The sequence below is a fragment of the Microtus oregoni genome, unplaced genomic scaffold (genome assembly GCF_018167655.1).
Source record: "Microtus oregoni isolate MIOR12 unplaced genomic scaffold, Mior012 000006F_ref0000085, whole genome shotgun sequence".
Classification (NCBI taxonomy): Eukaryota; Metazoa; Chordata; class Mammalia; order Rodentia; family Cricetidae; genus Microtus; species Microtus oregoni.
Window position 1 is genome coordinate 53610392 of NW_024543065.1, and position 18979 is coordinate 53629370.

The 18979-nt window shown below is 51.6% G+C and overlaps 1 protein-coding gene across 7 annotated transcripts in view; it reads right to left on the reverse strand.

Moving 5' to 3' along the window:
• The window catches only part of Pou2f2 (POU class 2 homeobox 2), an 85590-nt gene continuing 66611 nt past the window's right edge, over positions 1-18979 (reverse strand). For 2 of the 7 annotated variants that reach the window (XM_041654872.1, XM_041654870.1), the window contains 10 exons: positions 9285-9390; positions 9109-9200; positions 6526-6639; positions 6220-6361; positions 5970-6118; positions 5714-5890; positions 4334-4400; positions 2481-2682; positions 2300-2373; positions 1-2027 (listed from right to left, as the gene is read on the reverse strand). In XM_041654872.1, coding sequence (XP_041510806.1) covers positions 1702-2027; positions 2300-2373; positions 2481-2682; positions 4334-4400; positions 5714-5890; positions 5970-6118; positions 6220-6361; positions 6526-6639; positions 9109-9200; positions 9285-9390 — 1449 coding nt within the window. In that variant the 3' untranslated portion in view covers positions 1-1701. Of the gene's footprint in view, positions 2028-2299; positions 2374-2480; positions 2683-4333; positions 4401-5713; positions 5891-5969; positions 6119-6219; positions 6362-6525; positions 6688-9108; positions 9201-9284; positions 9391-18979 lie in introns of all 7 variants that reach the window. The other 5 variants (XM_041654874.1, XM_041654873.1, XM_041654876.1 and 2 more) reach the window with 3 other exon arrangements.

Here is an 18979-nt window from a genome sequence, read left to right on the forward strand (position 1 = left end):
TTCCGAAGACGACGTCCATGAGGTATTTGTGAAGAGAAAGAAGCATCCATCGTTCCATCCGCCTTGGGGACCAAAGGCCTGGACCACTGTGCAGGGCTCGGCTCCACCTTGCGGCTCCTTCTTGTCTTGAAGAGTCCTAATCTTCTTTCCCATATATATATATCTATATATATCTATAAATTCTTTTTTCTAGTTTTAATTTATTGTTTGTTTGGTTTTCTGTTTTTGTTTTTTGTTTTGTTTTTTGGTTCAAAACTTTGTTGACCTCCACGATAGAAGGAGGACAAGGCGGCTCCCAGCAGCATCCCCTCTGTCCACTGTTGAGATATGTCCAGGAATGGGCAAGTACAGGGTCCAGCCAAGACTCGTGGAGGTCTCATGGGAGTGGTGGCCACCACAGTGCCCTCTTGCATGGGGAACCACAGGACATGGCAATGTCACCACCATGTGGACCCCGATGGAGATGCCATCCGGAGGAGCCCACAACTGGGGTGTGTGCGTGTGTGCATTGGGGAAGGGAAGGGAGAGGTATCTGCCAGTGTCAGAAAGGGCATAGGGTGGGCGGAGTGAGGTGAGTTATCTTTTTGGTTTCTGGTTAATGTTAAAGAACGTGAAGGATTCCACGGATAGGCACTGGAATATGATTTTTTTTTTCAGGGAAACTGACAGACAAGATGGAAAGAAAGACAACTTGGATGCTCTCACCTCATCGCCCTTTGCTTGAAACAACCACCTTCCCAGTCAGGGGAAGAGGAAGACTCCAGACAGAGAGGGTGATGGAGCTGAGGAGGGGCTTTGGAGAGCTGGAACTTGGCAAAAAAATAAAATTAAATTAAAAAAATTTTAAAAAAAAGGCCTAGCCCACCCTTCAAAGGGAGAGGAGAGGTACAGGGAACAAAAAGCCCATACCCAGGCCTTCCTCTGAACTCTCCCCAGGCTGGGGGTTGGGGGGATTAAAGCAAGACCCCCTGCCCTGTCCGGGAGAGCTGGGGGGCAGGGGAACACACGGAAGGGACACATTCTGTTGAGCACAACGCTAAAAATTCTGTACATCCTTTGGGTGAAGCTACTGAATATTTGGTGTAAGGTTGTTCGGTCCTTCCTCTTGCCTTCTGGAAAAGACCATTTGGCAGGTGGCTCTGGGCCCTGGGCCTCCTGCCCCAGGCAATGCCCTGTCTCCATTGGCCCAGGGCTGGGGCTGGGCCAGCAAGCCAGCACATTCTCTAGTTCCTTCTCTGCCGCCCCCAGCGGGGGGTAAGGTTAGGAGTTGGTCCCACAGCCAGGGCTCAGAGGCGTGAGGTCCGACCTGCTGGAGGCTGCTCCGCTCCTGGCTGAGGGCTCTTATTTGGTGTCATAGCAGTGAGCACTCCAAGATCTGGCTCGCAACTGGTTTTTGGTTTGTTTGATTTGGGGGGGGGGTTGTTTGGTTGGTCTGGGGGCGTTTTTGTTCGTTTGTTTTCATCTCTGGTTCCTTTAGGGAAGCTGGTTTCTGTTGTGAATATTTTTGGTTTTCTTTTTTGTTGGTTTCTTTTTCTTTTCTCTCTTAATTTTTTTTTTTTTTGGTTGATTTTTGGTATTTCCTCCTTTGTCACTCCTGCTCCCAGGATCCACTGTATCCCCCACCAGCCTCCTCGCCCCTTCTTGGGTGGGGGACCAATGTCGGGGGAGTGAGAGGAGTAGGAGGGGAGGCCTGGCGGGCTCTCACTCGGCCTTGGACCCTGCCTCGGGTCCCCCTGGGCCTCCGGGGGTCTGTGCTGCCACCTCACTGCAAGTGGAGGATGATGAGGACGAAGAAGACGAGGAGAGCCCAGGAGACTTGCTGGAGATGGAGGCTGCCACAGCTGCAGCTGCTGCTGAGACCAGGCCCACGCCTGGCGGGGCACTGAGCAGGGGCAGCCCAGCGTGATTCAAGAAGAGAGGCGAGGTCACTAGGCCGGGGCTCCCTGGGGCCGCACCGGCTGCCCCCAGCACCAGGTTCCCGCTGCCATCAAGGCTGGTAAGGGGCAGGGTTCCACCAGAGGCCAGGGCTGGTGAGGAGAGAAGAGGCTGAGCTGGAGGTAAACCAGGCCATGGAGACCTTCGCCTCCTTGTGCCCTGCCTGAGCGCCCCCGGCTCCCCATCTGAACCACTGACTCCCATCAATCAGTAGCCCTCACACTTTCCCCAAACACAGACGGGGATGAAGAGGCAAGCAATGCAGTGAGCAGGGTGGGATGACATGGCTGGGGTAGCAATGAGGGGCTCGAGGCCCAGCAGGGGCAGGACTGGTGGCAATGGGGTGACATGAGGCAGCACGCACCTTGGATAGTGGCCAAAGGGTTGTTGCTCATGAGGGCTGGACTCAGCCCAGAGCTCAACCCCACCATTGTGCTTCTGCAAGAGCAAAGCAGAGGCATTAGCGGGGAACCCAGGACAGAACTGGGGTGCATCTCCCCACCCTGCAAGCAGCTGCGACCTCCCACCTGTAGTTGCGCACTTACCCCGTGCTGGGGTTCAGGCCCGACAAGCCGATAGCTGAGTGGCTGCCTTGAGGGCTTGGGTTTGTGCTGTTGGTGGTGGCCGGGGGTGGGGGAGTGACCGAGGGGATGGAATTGAGGGAGGGCGCAGCTACGCCCCCACCCCCACCCCCTCCTGCTGTCCGGCTGGGGTGAAGCGTCCCCACAGCTGAGGATAAGGTAGTAACTGTCAGAGAGAGACAGAAAGCACAGTCTTCAGCTTTCTCCGGTCCCTTGTTAAGGAAGTCACAGCAACCCCTATTGCACACCCAGAATCTCACCAGTCAGAACAGCACACTGTCCCAAACCCCTCCCTCATAGTAATTACACCCCCATCTCATGACAGTCACAATAATCACTGGCACTGACTGCAAACCATGCCCCCAAACACCCTGACATTGACAAGAAATGGATTGCCTGGGAGACATGTTCCTACGGCTCCCTCCAGGGGACAAAATGAGTCCCCAGGACTTCTGTGCTGCTGGGAGCTTAGGAGTGGGCCACTGAGGACCAAACTGTTGGAGTCAGAACAGATCCCATGGTTAGTACCAGCTGTGCCCCATGGTGAGCACCTCAACTTCTCTCACCTTCAGGTCCCTCATGGAAAATGGGGGGAAAAATGGGAACAATCTCATGAGCCAGGTGTGAGAATTTAGTCAGTTGATTATACTTTATCATGAGCCAGGAGTGAGAATTTAGTCAGTTGATTATACTTTATCAAGAACCTGGACCAGGGAGTGCCAGTTTCTTCTTACTAGTTCATAATCCTCCACTTAACTATTTCTTAACCCGAGAGGAATAGTAGAGCTTGTGTTATTAAAAAATTGTACAGGGGGCTGGAGAGATGGCTCAGAGGTTAGGAGCACTGGCTGCTCTTCTAGAGGACCTGAGTTCAATTCCCAGTAACCGATGGTGGCTCAAAACCATCTTTAATGAGATCTGGTGCCCTCTCCTGCCATGCAGGCAGAACACTGTAAACATAATAAATAAACAAATCTTTAAAAAGAGAAGTGGCTCCGCAGTCAAGAACACTGGCTGCTCTTCGAGAGGACTCAGATTCCATTCCCAGCACCCACATGGTTGCTCACAGCTGTCAGTAACTCCAGTTCCTGGGGATCTGGCGCCCTCTTCTGGCATCTGTTGGACACCGTGTGTTCACGATGCACAAAAGAACACATAAAATAAAAACAAACATTTAAAACCTTTTAAAAAAATAATCAGTTGGGTAGTGGTGGCAAATCTTTAATCCCAGCACTTAGGAGGCAGAGGCAGGTGGATCTCTGAGTCTGAAGCCAGCCTTGTCTACAGAGTGAGTTCCAGGACAGCCAGGGCTACACAGAGAAACCCTGCCTCAAAAAACCAAAAGAGAAAAAAAATCAGACTGATGATGGCCCCCAGAGCCCTATGCACATTGATGAAGCTCCATCATTGAGTTTGTACCAGTTCTTCCTACACTCTTTCTAGAATGTGTGTGTGTGTGTGTGTGTGTGTATACAGATCTTGTGTGCGCGTTATACACTCGTGATAATTATATAAAACCTGAAGCTCAGAGACTTGAAACAAGTTCCTGGGCTCGCAGGGCATATACATGACAGGCACCAGGGACAACGACTCAAGTGTGCCCCTTCCAGCAACCTTCACACTTTCTCACGGGGAACTGTGAAGCTGACTAGGGGTTGCTCTGGTGGACAATGTGAGGGACCTGTCCACTGCTCTTCCTGTCCCCCACCACCACCCAAGACTCAGCCTTGAGGTCCACGGCTGCCCAGAGCCATTGCTAACCCTCAGACTGTGGCCCGTGCAGTGCCCCCCTAAACCCCCCTCAGCCTGCCTCTAACCTGTTGTGCTCAGGCTGCTAGAAGCTTGGGACAGTGGTAAGGTCCCTGCGCCCCCTTGGGGTGTGACCTGGGGAGAGAGGAAAGAAAGTATGGTAAGACACTGTCACAGGGGAGCCTCCCACAGTGTTCCCTGTGCACACGGCTCCAGTTGCCCCCACACAGGGTGGGGTAACAGGACTCCAGGGGCAATGCTGCAATTAGATTCTGCCACTCATTTTCCATCATCCTCTCCCACATGTACCCCAGGTAATCCTGGGCCACAAGCAGAAGGCGCAGTGTGACTCTCAGCTGAGAGAGTCCCCCATCTCTCCTCTGACACCATCCTGTCCAGCTACTGTCCCTGAGGAGCTGCGGACTGTGACTGACCAGCTGCTCTGTCTGGTCCTGCTGTTCACTCTCCTGCCTGTGTAAAAGAGTCCAGCAAGCCTGGATTACAAAGTAAATGGGAGAGGCCGGAGGATCAGGAGCTCAGAGCCCTCTCCCCCAGATGAAAGGGCTGATGTGTCCTGAGGCAGTCTCACCCTGCCTTCAGTCCTAGAAGCCCTACGCCATCTCCCCACATCCCTCCCCCACTCCAAACCTCTTACTAACCTGATGGAGATTCCTGGTAAAACGAAAGGCATCTGCCCCTGCAGGAACTCCACTCCCAACCCCCTTCCCAGCAGCTTTCTCCACACTGCCTTGCGCTGGGATTTGGCGCATCTTGGCATCTGCCCGTGTGCATCTGGACCTGGTAGCAGGTGGCCCTCTTGGTGGTCCTCCTTCACATGGCTGGCTAACTTGCAAAGGGCCCCTCCTTCCTCCCCAGCCCAAGAGTTGAGGGGTTTCTCTCTGGACATCAAAGTCCTTTTCACAAACAGAAATAAAGGGACGGAACAAAGGATGTCCCCAGTGTGTCTGGTTGTGGTGCTGCAGGTATCTCAGGGGTCTAATGGTGGCCCTGCCTGTCTCAGTGGGTGGGAGCCCGTGTGGTCCTACTTGGGTCATGATGACCAGTCCTATCCCTCCCTCATGGTGATGCCAGTGTGTATGTGGGAGCCTGTACCCACCACATAATACCACAACTGGGGCCTGGGAGATGGTTTGGTAGGTAGAGTCACTTGCTGCCAAGCTGAATGACCCGAGTTTGATCCCTGGAACCTTCATGGTGCAAGGAGAGAACCCACTCCCAAGAGTCGTCACCTGACCTCCACTCAGGTTGGGAGGCATGTTTTCCTGGAAACTAGGTTCCTTGGTGACCGTGATGTGTATGTGACATAGTGCCCCCAGAACCAGCTCCTCTGGTCTCTCTTCTAAGTAAGTTTGCTTCACCCAGATGCCTACAGGTTTGTGCCCTGACCCGAGTCCCACACCTAGCCCTCCGGCCCCAGCTCTGGGTACCAGGTGAGGGCTGTAGCTGGTCGGCTTTCCCGGGCTGGGCAGCATGGGGGCGGCACTGCAGGGGTTGATGCGTTTCTCCTTCTGGCGCCGGTTGCAGAACCAGACGCGGATCACTTCCTTCTCCATGTGCAGCTGCTCCGCGATCAGCAGGATCTCCTCTGAGGTAGGCTTCTGGTTCTACAGGCAGAGAGAGTTGTTGGTGGAGCTGGGTCCATCTACCTGATACCCTTCCCGGCCGCCAGGGGGCGAAGCTCACCGCTAGAAAACTCTTCTCTAAGGCGAAGCGGACATTCGTCTCGATGCTGGTTCTCTTCTTGCGTCTCCGCCCCGGCAGCCCGTCGAAACCCAGGCTGGGGCTGCTCAGCTGGTTGGGGCTGGGTAGGCTTGAGTCCACAGACATAGTTTCTGGGAAGACAGGAGACAAGGATGTGAGTGATCGCTTCCCACCCTGTTCTAGTCAATACCAATTCCCTGTGAGTTCCGTTGGCGCCTCTGGCCAAGCTCACCTGCGTCATTGAGCCACTTCTCCAGGAGGGGCTTGAGTTTGCACATATTCTTGAAGCTCAGGTTAAGGGCCTCGAAACGGGAAATGGTCGTCTGGCTGAAGTCGTTGCCATAGAGCTTACCCATGGCCAGGCCCACATCACCCTGGTCCAGAGAGGAGGAGGTGAGGTTTTGGAAGTCAAGGCGGGGTCTCCTGGTCCAAGGCCAGATCCAAACACTCCATCAACTGATCAGGACCCCTGCATCTTCGTTCTGTAACCCCCCCCCCCCCCCCCGCACACCCGCCGCCCCATAAAGTGGTCCCAGACCTGCGTGAAGCCCAGCTTGATGCGGCGTTGCTTGAAGGTGCGAGCGAATTGTTCCAGTTCCTCCAGGTCGCTAGGCTCCTCCGGGTGGGATGGCGGCTCCAAGCATTTTGGGGGCTGCGGGTGTGAGAGGTGCGGGTCGGGCAGCGTGGGGCGAGTCACAGCCTGGTGGGGTGGGCGGGTGGATGGGATGCAGGATGGAGGACCCGAATGTGCCTAAGCAGTGGTTGTGCGTCTGCCCTCTTCAGATTCCCCTTACCTGCCCAGGACACCCACACTAATGGCTAATCCTGTTAAATGTGTGGCTCTGTTGTTCACCATGGTCCTCTCAATTACCAGAACTCTTGGCCTTCCCTAAGAGACCTGAACTCCTAGAAGGAGCAGCCAGTGTCTTTATGTGATGGCTCACTGGGTTCAAAGCCTAGAGGTGGGGGCAGTGGGTTCATCCTCCATCATCCTTCACCACTGACGTTTGGAGTAGCGCAGACAGTCTTACCCTTCCTTGTGCCTACATTCCCTTCCATAGAATGGACACCATCACTATGACTCTGCCTGCCCACTGAATTGTTAGGGATTAAGGTTACTAATTAGCAAACTGTCCAACGCCCCCACACACATAGGTACAGGGTGAAGTCTGAGGTTCCATCTACAGATGTGGGGATAATGTGTAGAAGTCTGGACTGCAAATGAGTACTGTTTAGGCTGAGGATGCTGAAGGTGGGGAGGTGGTGCACGCGGAGGACAGAAGGCATATGGAATCTATCTTGAGCTCAGTTTCACTGTGCATTTAAAGCTGCTCTAAAAAAAAAATAAAAGCCTGAGAGCACACGTACAGCAGCGCAGGAGAGCAAGACAGGAGGCTCTGAATTTTAAGGTCAGTTTGGGCTACAGTATGAGTTCAATGCCAGCCAGAGCATCTCAGAAAGATCATCTCAAATTAAAATGTGAAAAGAGGGCTGGCTGGGGACTTAGTTCAGTGATAGAGCCTCTGCCTAGGATCCCCCAGTAAGGAACTGGGGCCATGGCTCAGCGGTAGAGCCCCTGCCTAGAATCCCCCAATGAGGGGCTGGGGTGTGGCTCAGCGGTAGAGCCCCTGCCTAGAATCCCCCAATGAGGGGCTGGGGTGTGGCTCAGCGGTAGAGCCCCTGCCTAGAATCCCCCAATGAGGGGCTGGGGTGTGGCTCAGTGGTAGAGCCCCTGCCTAGAATCCCCCAATGAGGGGCTGGGGTGTGGCTCAGCGGTAGAGCCCCTGCCTAGAATCCCCCAATGAGGGGCTGGGGTGTGGCTCAGTGGTAGAGCCCCTGCCTAGAATCCCCCAATGAGGGGCTGGGGTGTGGCTCAGTGGTAGAGCCCCTGCCTAGAATCCCCCAGGGAGGGTCTGGGGCCTGGCTCAGTGGTAGAGACCCTGCCTAGCATACTCAAAATCCTGGGTTGACTCTGTAATATTACCAAAATATAAATAAAATAAAACAAAGTCTTAAAAATGAATCGTTTGCAAAGAGAGGAAAAAGTAGAGGAATGAATAAGGAGGACAGTTGGAGGATGGACAAGACGCACCACCTTTCTCTGGCGTGATTCACTGACTTAAAAAGGAGAGGTTGGAAGCAGGTGGTTGGTACAGGGATGACTGTGTCCGGAATCTTTGATGTCCTAAAATTCTGGGGTGGGTATGTTTGGGAAGTCATGGTGATGCAAGCTCCTGTTCAAGGCATCACTTTGTAATCAGACACATCAACAGTTTGGTAGCGGCAGGACTATCATCCGGGGAGAGGGAGCTAAGGATGCCACCCACCCCAAGGCAGGCAGGACAGCACTAGCAGCCAAATAGGTTCCAACCCTGCTGTCACAAGAATGCTTAGCCTTTCGGGGCATTTGGAATTTGGCAGCCTAGACCTGTGCTGGCCTGTGCACTTTTCAATCTTCACACATACATTGTGTGCACGTGTATGCTTGTGTGCATGTGTGCGTGCAAGTGGTTGAGTGTGTGCACATGTGTGTGTGGAGGGCTGAAGTCAACATCAGGCAGGTGTCTTTTCTCAATCACTTGCTACCTTTTTTTTCATTCTTTCTTTTTTCTTTTTGAGACAGGGTCTTTCAGTGAACCTGAAAGTTACTGATTTAGCTGGGGTGGCTGGCCAAGGATCCACCAACGTCAGCCCCCATGCCCCCCAGGATGAAATTACTCCCATGTTCAGCTTTTAGCCCCTCAGCCCTGAGGATTCTTTGAACTTGGGTCCTTGTATTTATGCAGTGGGCACTTTGCCAGCTGAGCCACCTCCCCAGCCTCTGAGTTAAATATTTCATCAGGTTTGCAAAGGCATCCATGTTCAGAAAGGTTTTGGAACCACCTTCTGGTTTGAGTCCCTTCATTGTACGAAGCACCCAGACATGGAGCCTGGTTTCCCCGAGTTCCTTATGCAGCAAGTGGATGGCAGAATAGCGCGGGGACTCAGGTCCCTCAACTGCTCAAGGATGTGTGGTGGGTTCATGAAGCAGAGACTCTTACAGCCTCCACCCCACTCCTATCCACTCAGCCTTAGCTCACTCCCCTGCCAGAGGCTTGACAAACTCTGTGGAAAGTCTTACCTGTGTAGAGAGTCCAGCCCGGGGTTGGGAGGTCAGGAGAGCTCCCTGGGTTTGCTGAGGTAGCTGGAATAGATTTGGCGTCGGTAGCAGGCCTAGGGAGACAAGAACATAGGAGGTGGGCGGGTGATGGGATATGGAAAGCATGAGGGAGAGTGTCTGCTGGGCTGGGATCTCACCTGGCTGACTCTGCTGGGCCTGTGGCAGCAGGAACTGAGCAGGTGGCTGGAGGTGGTGGCCGGGGACAAGCACCAGCTGTTGTAGCTGGAGGAGTTGCTGTATGTCCTGGCAGACAAGACAGAAAAATAGACCGATACCTGGCTTGATCTCCCCCTTCTGCAGCATGTGAGCCCCCAATGGGGCTGAAGGCAGGAGTCGTGTAGCCTGGTACGGCAGGCTGCGGTCTACCGGACTTGGAACGACACTGGCCATGGGACACCTGGATGTCCCCTTCTCCATGCTGCCCCGGGAGGGCTTGCTCTTTGCCTTCCCCTTCCTGGTGAAATATTTGCCTTGCCTTACATTCCCACAGAACAAATAGACTTGTTTAAAAATGTAAACCAGGTTAAGTCTTTTTTCCCTTTCTAAAATGATCCCAAGGCATGTGGTATGATGTCTGGAATTATCTCTAACGCGCTCCAGCAAATAGCAGGTGTGTGATTGGTATGGACGCCCGGAGGAAAGCTCCGGCGCTAATTTAGGTTGAGAAAAGAGCTCAGAATGTGAATCTATTTGGAGATAGGGTCTCTGCAGATGATCAAGTTAAAACAAGGCCATGAGAGTAAGTTCCAGTGCATTATGGTTGATAGCATCATTAAAAGGGGAAAATTCAGCCAGGCAGTAGCAGCGCACGCCTTTAATCCCAACAGTCGGGAGGCAGAGGCAGCCAGATCTCTGGGAGTTCGAGTCCAGCCTGGTCTACAAAGTGAGTTCCAGGACAGTCAGGACTACACATTGAGACCGTTTCAAAAAACCAAACCAAAACAAAAAATGGAAAATTCATGTCAGGAGTGGTACTGCCTGCTTATAGTTAAAAGTTTCATTTCAAGGGGTGCGGATCTGGGGAGATGACTTAGTGGTTAAGAGGACTTGCTGTTCTTCCAAAGGACCTGGGTTCAAATCCCATCTTTGATACCTGGCAGCTCACGACCGCCTGTAATTCCAGGTCTGGAAAAACTGACACCCTCTTGGCTTCCATGGGCAGCCACACACGTGACACACACACACACACACACACACACACACGACACACACAGCCACACACGTGACACACACACGACACACACAGCCACACACATGACACACACACAGCCACACACATGACACACACAGCCACACACATGACACACACAGCCACACACGACACACACACGACACACACACGACACACACAGCCACACACACGACACACACACAGCCACACACATACAGCCACACACGTGACACACACACAGCCACACACGTGACACACACAGCCACACACACGACACACACAGCCACACACGTGACACACACAGCCACACACACGACACACACAGCCACACACGTGACACACACAGCCACACACACGACACACACAGCCACACACGTGACACACACACAGCCACACACGTGACACACACACAGAGCCACACACGTGACACACACAGCCACACACACAACACACACAGCCACACACGTGACACACACACAGCCACACACGTGACACACACAGCCACACACAGCCACACACGACACACACAGCCACACACGTGACACACACAGCCACACAAGCCACACACGTGACACACACAGCCACACACGTGACACACACACAGAGCCACACACACAGCCACACACATGACACACACAGCTACACATGTGCACATAAATAAGAGTAACAAAAATTATATCCTTTTTTGTTTGTTTCTTTTTGGTTTTTGGAGACAGGGTTTCACTGTGTAGTCCTGACTGTCCTGGAACTAGCTCTGTAGACCAGGCTGGCCTCACACTCACAAAGATCCACCTCCCTCTGCCTCCAAAGTGCTGGGATTAAAGGTGTGCGCCACCACTGCCCAGCTCAAAAATAAAATCTTATAAAAAGAAAAGGACTGGAGTGTGGCTCAGAGGTAGAGCCCCTGCCTAGAATCCCCCAGTGAGGGACTGGAGTGTGGCTCAGTGGTAGAGCCCCTGCCTAGAATCCCCCAGTGAGGGGCTGGGGTGTGGCTCAGTGGTAGAGCCCCTGCCTAGAATCCCCCAGTGAGGGGCTGGGGTGTGGCTCAGCAGAGAACTTGCCTAATACATGTGAGACCAGTGATTTAAATGCCCGGTACTGTTGTGACCAAACAAACAAAAAGGATGTGTTGGCAAGATGGCTCAGTGGGTAAAAGTGTTTGCTGCCTATCCTGACAAATGATCTCCAAACCAATGCCTGACCTCCACACGTACGTCATGGCCCATTTGCAACCCCTTTCCCCACATACAGAATAAAGTTTTTAAGGGGGGAGAATTTTGATAGAGACATAAATAGAGCAGAGATGATGTAAACAGATGCAGGAAAGAAGACCGTCTACAAGCCAGAGAGAGAAGACCAGAGCCCCTGCCCACACCTCCAGGTTACATTCCTCGCTTCTAGAACTGTGAGAGAGCACATGTCTACTGTGATGTCGCCAGACTGTGGCTCTTTGTCACAGCAGCTCTAGCTACCACAAGCTGAGCGTGTGCCTGCCGTACGCCCCGACAGTTCCATCCAGCCCCAACGCCCACCAGCAGTGGAACATGGGTGAGTGACCAGATTCCCGATCAGCGACAACACAAACTTCCATATGTGGTCATGGCATCCTATATCCCGTTTATATGCCATTTGCGTGTTAAAACTCCAGAGGCTTCCAGGTGCCGTCAACACAGGTGTGCTTGGTTAGTGGGGACCCACTGAGCTGCATGCTTGTGACTGGCATACTTTCCTGCATTTGTCCTATGTTGGTAACTATGGCATCCGTCGGGACTGAGTCTACACTACTCCCGGACCCCAGATGCCCTAGCCCTCTACAAGTTCCCTGACTGTCTCCCTCCAGCCCCAGATCAGCTGAGGAGGAACGAGGTATCTATTGATAGCAGAGCCTTTCAAGGCTCTGAGTCTAAATCTACAGTAAATGTTCACTGCTTCTCCTCCCCTCCCCGCCCCCCCCCATTCTGGTGAAGCTCTGCCCAGCCTGAAATTGTGTAGGATCAGGTGGCCTTGAAAGTTCAATGATCTCTCTTGGCTCAGCCCCCCCCCCCCCCCCCCCCCCCAGTGCTGGGATCCCAGGTATGTGCCACTGTACCTGGCTGACGTTTTTCTTACAGAAACTCTGCCAACAGTCCACCCTTCAGGGCCCACAAAGGGTACCCATCCTGCTCCCTACTGCCCTTCTTACAGGGTGGCACATTTGCTAATATGTATTCTTCCTATGCTAGGCTGAACCAAGCAGGCAGGGGTGTGTCCTATTCAAACAAACAAACAAACAAAGCCAACAACTTAGCCATCCCCAGTCTGGCTACTCAAGCTGAGACTGGGGTTCAGCCTTGATCCCCACCTTCCTTCCCTCTCCCCATCCATGCAGTCCATCCCCATCTCCTATCTCTCTATCTCTGTCCCTTTTCCACTGTCGCCATCCCGGTTCCAATGTCAGCACCATCTACCCCGAGGCACCTGTTTCCTCTGAACAACCAGAGCAGGTCTCCTTCCGAGTCAAGGCCTCACAGAGCTGGGCTTGGCTTGAAATTCCCTATGTAGCTGAGGATGACCGTGAACTCTTCATCCTCCTGTCACACGTGTGTGCATGGGGGTGTGCACACATCCTCCCGCTGCACATGAAGGTGTGTGTGTGGGGTATTCACGTAGAGAAGAAGGAGTCAGATCCCTCCCAGGTCACAAAACACCAGAGGCCCTTTGTGGCTTATTACACAAATATTGGGATCTGAACCCATCTTGTCAGGGGGAGTGCCTTTGGGCTGAGCCATCCTGATGGCCCCACTGTTATTAGCACATATTAATTACGTAGGACAGTGGGTTTCATGATGGCATTTCCATACTGTACCTAATATATTTCTGACATATACCCTCTCCTGTCCCATCCCACTCCTACTGACATGTTCCACTTACATGACCTTTTGGGGTACACATGTGACTTGATGGAATTTTTTTTAATCTCTTTTTTATTTCCACAATTTTTTTGGAAAATGCAAAATGCAATGAAGAAAAAAAATTTAATTTATTAGAAGAGAGGTTTATTATAGAAGAGAGAGTGGAAAATATTCTTCCGCATTGGCACAGGGAACCACTTCTTAAATAGAACTCCAGCAGCACAGACACTGAGAGAAACAATTAATAAGCTTCTGTAAAGCAAAGGACATGGTCAACAAGCCAAAACGACATCCTACAGAATGGGAAAAGATCTTCACTAACCCCACATCAGACAGAGGGCTGATCTCCAAAATATACAAAGAACTCAAGAAATTGGACACCAAAAGAACACATAATCCAATTAAAAAAAATGGAGTATAGACCTAAACAGAGAACTCTCAACAGAGGAATCTAAAATGGCCAAAAGACACTTAAGGAAATGTTCAACATCCTTAGTCATCAGAGAAATGCAAATCAAAACAACTCTGAGATTCCATCTTACACCTGTAAGAATGGCCAAGATCAAAAACACTGATGACAACTTATGCTGGAGAGGTTGTGGGGAAAAGGGAACACTTCTGCATTGCTGGTGGGAATGAAAGCTGGTACAACCCCTTTGGATGTCAGTGTCGCGATTTCTCAGAAAATTAGGAAACAACCTTCCTCAAGACCCAGTAATACCACTTTTGGGTATCTCTCCAAAGGATGCTCAACTATGTCCATAGCAGCTTTGTTTGTCTAGCCAGAACCTGGAAACAACCTAAATGCCCCTCGATCAAAGAATGGATAAGAAAAATGTGGTACATTTACACAATGGAGTACTACACAGCAGAAAAAAATAACGACATCTTGAATTTTGCAGGAAAATGGATGGATCTAGAAAACATTATTTTGAGTGAGGTATCCTAGACACAGAAAGACAATTATCACATGTGCTCACTCATAGGTGGTTTTTAAACATAAAGCAAAGGAAGCCAGCCTGCAAACCACAATCCCAGAGAACTTAGACAACAATGCGGACACTAAGAAAGGCTTACATAGATCTAATCTACATGGGAAGTAGAAAGTAGAAAAAGACAAGATCTCCTGAGTAAATTGGGAGCACTGGGACCTTGGGGGAGGATTGAAAGGGGGAAGGGAGAGGCAGGGAGAGGAGCAGAGAAAAATGTAGAGCTCAATAAATAAAAATAAAATAAAATAATTTAAATAAAAAAAAGAAGAGAGGTTTAGGGGCTGGAGAGATGGCTTAGTGGTTAACAGCACTGGCTGCTCTTCCAGAGGACCCAGGTTTGTTTCCCAGCACCCACATGGCAGCTCATACCTGTCTGTAACTCCAGTTCCAGGAGATCTGACACCCTCTCCTCACCTCCACAGGCCCCAGGCATGTACATGGTACACAGACACGCATGCAGGCAAAACAGTCATTCACATAAATAAACCTATAAACATTTTTTAAAATTAAAAAGCCAGGGCCGGTGGTGGTAGCACATGCCTGTAATCCCACACTCATGAGGCAGAGACAGGCATATGTGAGTTCGAGACCAGCTTGATCTACAGAGAGAGTTCCAGGACAGCCAGGACAGAGAAACCCTGTCTCGAAAAATAACAACAAAAACATACAAACAAAAAGACAGAGAGCAAGCATCCACAGCCATCCCAGGAGGGAGCCATGAACTTGGGTGGGCTAACACCTCTGTTTCCTCAGCTGGCTTCAGCTGAGGCATTTCCTTCCCCTGTGAACATGGTGAGCAGGCTATGATGCCGCCAGCAGCACAGAGACTTCCACCAAAGGACGCCTGGACGTTTTCATCATCCACCTTGGCCTCCACTGTCTTTTATCTCCACATGTGGTAGAATCCAAGCTTTGCCGCAGCCTCACTCCCTCCAGGCCTCTCCCTGCAACTTTCCTGCCCTCTGACCCTAGACCAGGCACACCAACTCCTCCTCGTCACTAGACACAGCAAGGAACCTTTAGGCCTTTGCTATTCCTGCTGGGACCATGCGTTCCCCTTCTGCAGAGTGGCCACCTGTTCCCGCATCTTCCTTTACCTGTCACTACGTTCATGACACCACATGCTTTTCTGTCCTGCCAGAACCACTGTCTGTCTGTCTCCAGTCTGTCTCTCCAGCTACGATGGATGCACTAAATCATCCACTTTACCCTCACCCAGAGAGGCATTTGCACATGGGGAGGTCTTCTGCTGAATGACGGTGTGACACACAGAGAGAGATTCTAGTGTGTGGCCAGCAGGCTCAGGTGGATGCAGCCAGTAAGAGACCCATCTGTCCACAGTTCAGAGAGGCTGCAGGGCTCTCCTTAACCACTTGGGGGTGTGCTATTCCAGCGTGAAACGGTGAAGTTAAACTGTGATGCTGAAGGCCGAGGACAGCATAGTTCCTAAGTCAATTTGTCCTCTAACCAGCGGGGAGGGCTGGCATTCCCTACTGAAGCAGAGACGGCAAGAGACCAGCTTTTCCTGCTTTTGTTGTTGTTGTTGCTGCTGCTGCTGTTTGTTTGCTTGCTTTTTGGAGATGTGTCTAATATGTAGCCCTAGCTGGTCTAGAACTCACTACCATGCAACCTGAGCTTGTCTCAAATGTCTTACAATTCTCCTGCCTATGATTCCTCAGTGCTGGGGTCATGGGTAGGCGTTACCACACCCAGCCTAACAGGTAGCATTCCTAACACATGCCTAAAGGGTAACAGGACAGACTGACTTCACTGCAGACTGACAGAAAGACAGGCATATGGCTAATGTGCTCCATGGGTGAAGGGGGTGGGGGTGTAAGTGATCGTTTTCTCATCAGGCCATGGTCCCCCATGGGGGTGAGGGTGGGGGTGGGGGAGAAAGTTTTGAGAATGAACGGGAGGAGACCAGGGCCTCAGAGCTGGCCAGCTGCGACGGCCCAGGTGCTGCGCCTCACCCCAGTGCACAGGACAGGAGGCCCTCACCCCGTGGCTCCCACCCCCGAAAAACTGCACCATGACTGGAGGGTGGTGGCATGTGGGCTATCTCTCATATGTCATATTGTGACCAGTTCTGGACACAGTATTGAATTAAGTCTAGACTGAGGAGGAGCAGGAGGCAAGCTGTGGAAACCAAGGGAAAAGAGCTATTCTCAACAGGGCACATGGGGCTGGGGAACAGCGTACAGTCTCAGCTGGATGGGAGGGAAATGTTCCATTGCTCTGTTAAAGTGGGAAAGGAGCTGTAATTAGTAACGGATTGCATATTTCCAAACAGCTAAAAGGGTGAGGTGTGGGGTATAAACCTGCAATCCCAGCACAGGGGAGGTGGAGGAGGAGGAGAAGTTCAAGGTTAGTTTGGGCTGTCTATCAACTTCCAGTCCAGACTGGATTACCTGAGACTCTGTCTGAAAACAACAGCAATAAGGACAATAGAATAACTTTTGTCAGTTCCGGGCATTGAACCCAGGGCCTCCAGCATGCCAGACAAGGGCTCTTCCACCAAAGCAATACCCAAGTTCCCCCAAAAGACCTTCAATGTTTCAACCATACAGAAAGATAGATAGTAATGGTGACAGGTATGCTAACGAGCTGACTTTGGAGTCACCGAGCTATTTAATTCTCCAGGCCACAGCTCTATATCTGCAAAATGAGGATAAACTGTGTAATTCCTCCCTGGGTTTCACTGGGGCCTGAGTGATGCCATTATTCAGAGAGCACTTCAGAAATTTGAAGACATTACTTACAAACAGGCACTAGCCGCCAGTGTCCCCTCATGTACCCTACCCCATCAGGAGCTGTGAACAAAGGGAGCCCCAATCTGGCTTTCAAATCAAGTCTGTCCTCTTTTTTTTTTTTCTTTTGGTTTTTAGAGACAGGGTTTCTCTGTGTAATAGTCTTAGTTGTCCTGGAACTTGCTCTGTCGACCAGTCTGGCCTAGAACTCAGAGAAATCTACCTGTCTCTACCTCCCCAGTGCAACACCACTGCCTGGCTCTGTCCTCTTCTTAAGCACTGACAACGTCCAGTGTCCACCCAGCGTCTGCTAAGCATCGGCCTGGGATTTCCACCTGCCTGTGTGATGTCTCTGCTTAAGTTAACTAAGAGATTCTCCCTGCTAGGAGTGGTGGCGCAAGCCTTTAATCTGAGCTCTCTGGAGGCAGAGGCGGTGGACCTCTGTGAGTTAAAGGGCTATGTAGCCAGGGCTACATAATGAGACCCTGGTGGATGGGGTTGCAACAGGTCCAATCAAACACTTGCTTCTTCCTAATTCAGAAAATCATCCAGGTACAGAAGCCACAATCCCAGGAGTCATTCCTGTTCCTCAACCATCGCCTTCCTGTGCGAGCCAGCCCCCCTCCACCCGCGTGCCCACGTCCTGTGATTTCTCTTGATTCTACTTCCAGGATCTATAGATCCTCTCCCTTTCATCTAATGCATGGAGCCAAAAGGGATCAGTCTTGGTGCTTGACAGAATAACAGACCCCCTGTCTAGCATGTGACAAGCCCTGGGCTCCATCCCAGGCTGCCCCAAGGGTTGTCTTGACTCTTCTGGTCCTCCTGCCTCTACCGCAGGAGTTCTGGGATTACAGGCATGTGCCACCACGCCTGTGCTGTGCCGTGCTGTGATGGAACCCAGAAGCCACATCAGCACTCTTACTAGCTGGCCACACTCCCAGGGAAGACACTTGTGCTCTGTTGTTTTGAGTTAGGGTCTCAAGCTGTGGCCTCAAACTCAGGGCAGGCCTCCTGCCTCAGTCTCCTGAGTGCAAGAATTACAGAAATATGCTGCCTTAGAATAATTTCAGTCTTAGAATAATTTCGGTCCCTTTGTCTTAATCTTCTCCCTTAGGCCTGCCTCTCCACTCACTTCTTTTTGCACGTGCGTGCGTGTGTGTGTGTGTGTGTACGTGCATGTCTGTTTACATGTGTATGTACATGTATGTAGGTACTGGAGGGAGGCTAATGATAAATGCCCTCTTCATTTACTGTCCACTTGACTTTTTTTTTTTTTTTTGGATTTTTCGAGACAGGGTTTCTCCGTAGCTTTTGGTTCCTGTCCTGGAACTAGCTCTTGTAGATCAGGCTGGCCTCGAACTCACAGAGATCCACCTACCTCTGCCTCCCGAGTGCTGGGATTAAAGGCGTCCACTTGACTTTTTGAGGCAGGGTCTCTCACCGAGCCAAAAGCTCAACAATTCGTCTAGGCTGTGGGCCGGCGAGCCCCCAACTACTCTGTTGTTGCCGCCTCCCAGAGCTAGGAGCCTAGCTAAGAACTGTCGAGCCTGGCAGTTTTACAAGGATGCTGGGATGCACCCGAGTCTTCGTCATGCTTTCTCAGCAAGTACTTCATAGAACGAGCCATGTCCCCAGTCTGCAGTGCTTCTGTTTGTTTTGAAACAGTGTCTCACACATGGCTGAGGCTGGTCTCAACTCCTGATCCTCCTGCCTCCACCTCCCAAGTGCCTGGCTTTTCCCTCACCTCTTGGAAGCTGTTCTTGCCCACTCCATTCCAGCAACAAAGCTTGCGGTGAACCTAGAACAAGTCAAGCTGCTTCCCCCTCTGCTTGTGTCTTGTTCCCCCCCCCCACCCCCCCCCCCACCACCACGCTTCTTTCAAGACTGACTCACCCAGTCCTTGGCTCTCAAAGGCCATTTTCTCAGAGAAATCTTTCCTAACCGCCCATTAGACTGAGCCCCTCCCTTTCCCACGAGGCATTGTTTCGTTTTGTACATCACCATCTTGTTGCTGGTTTACAGTTT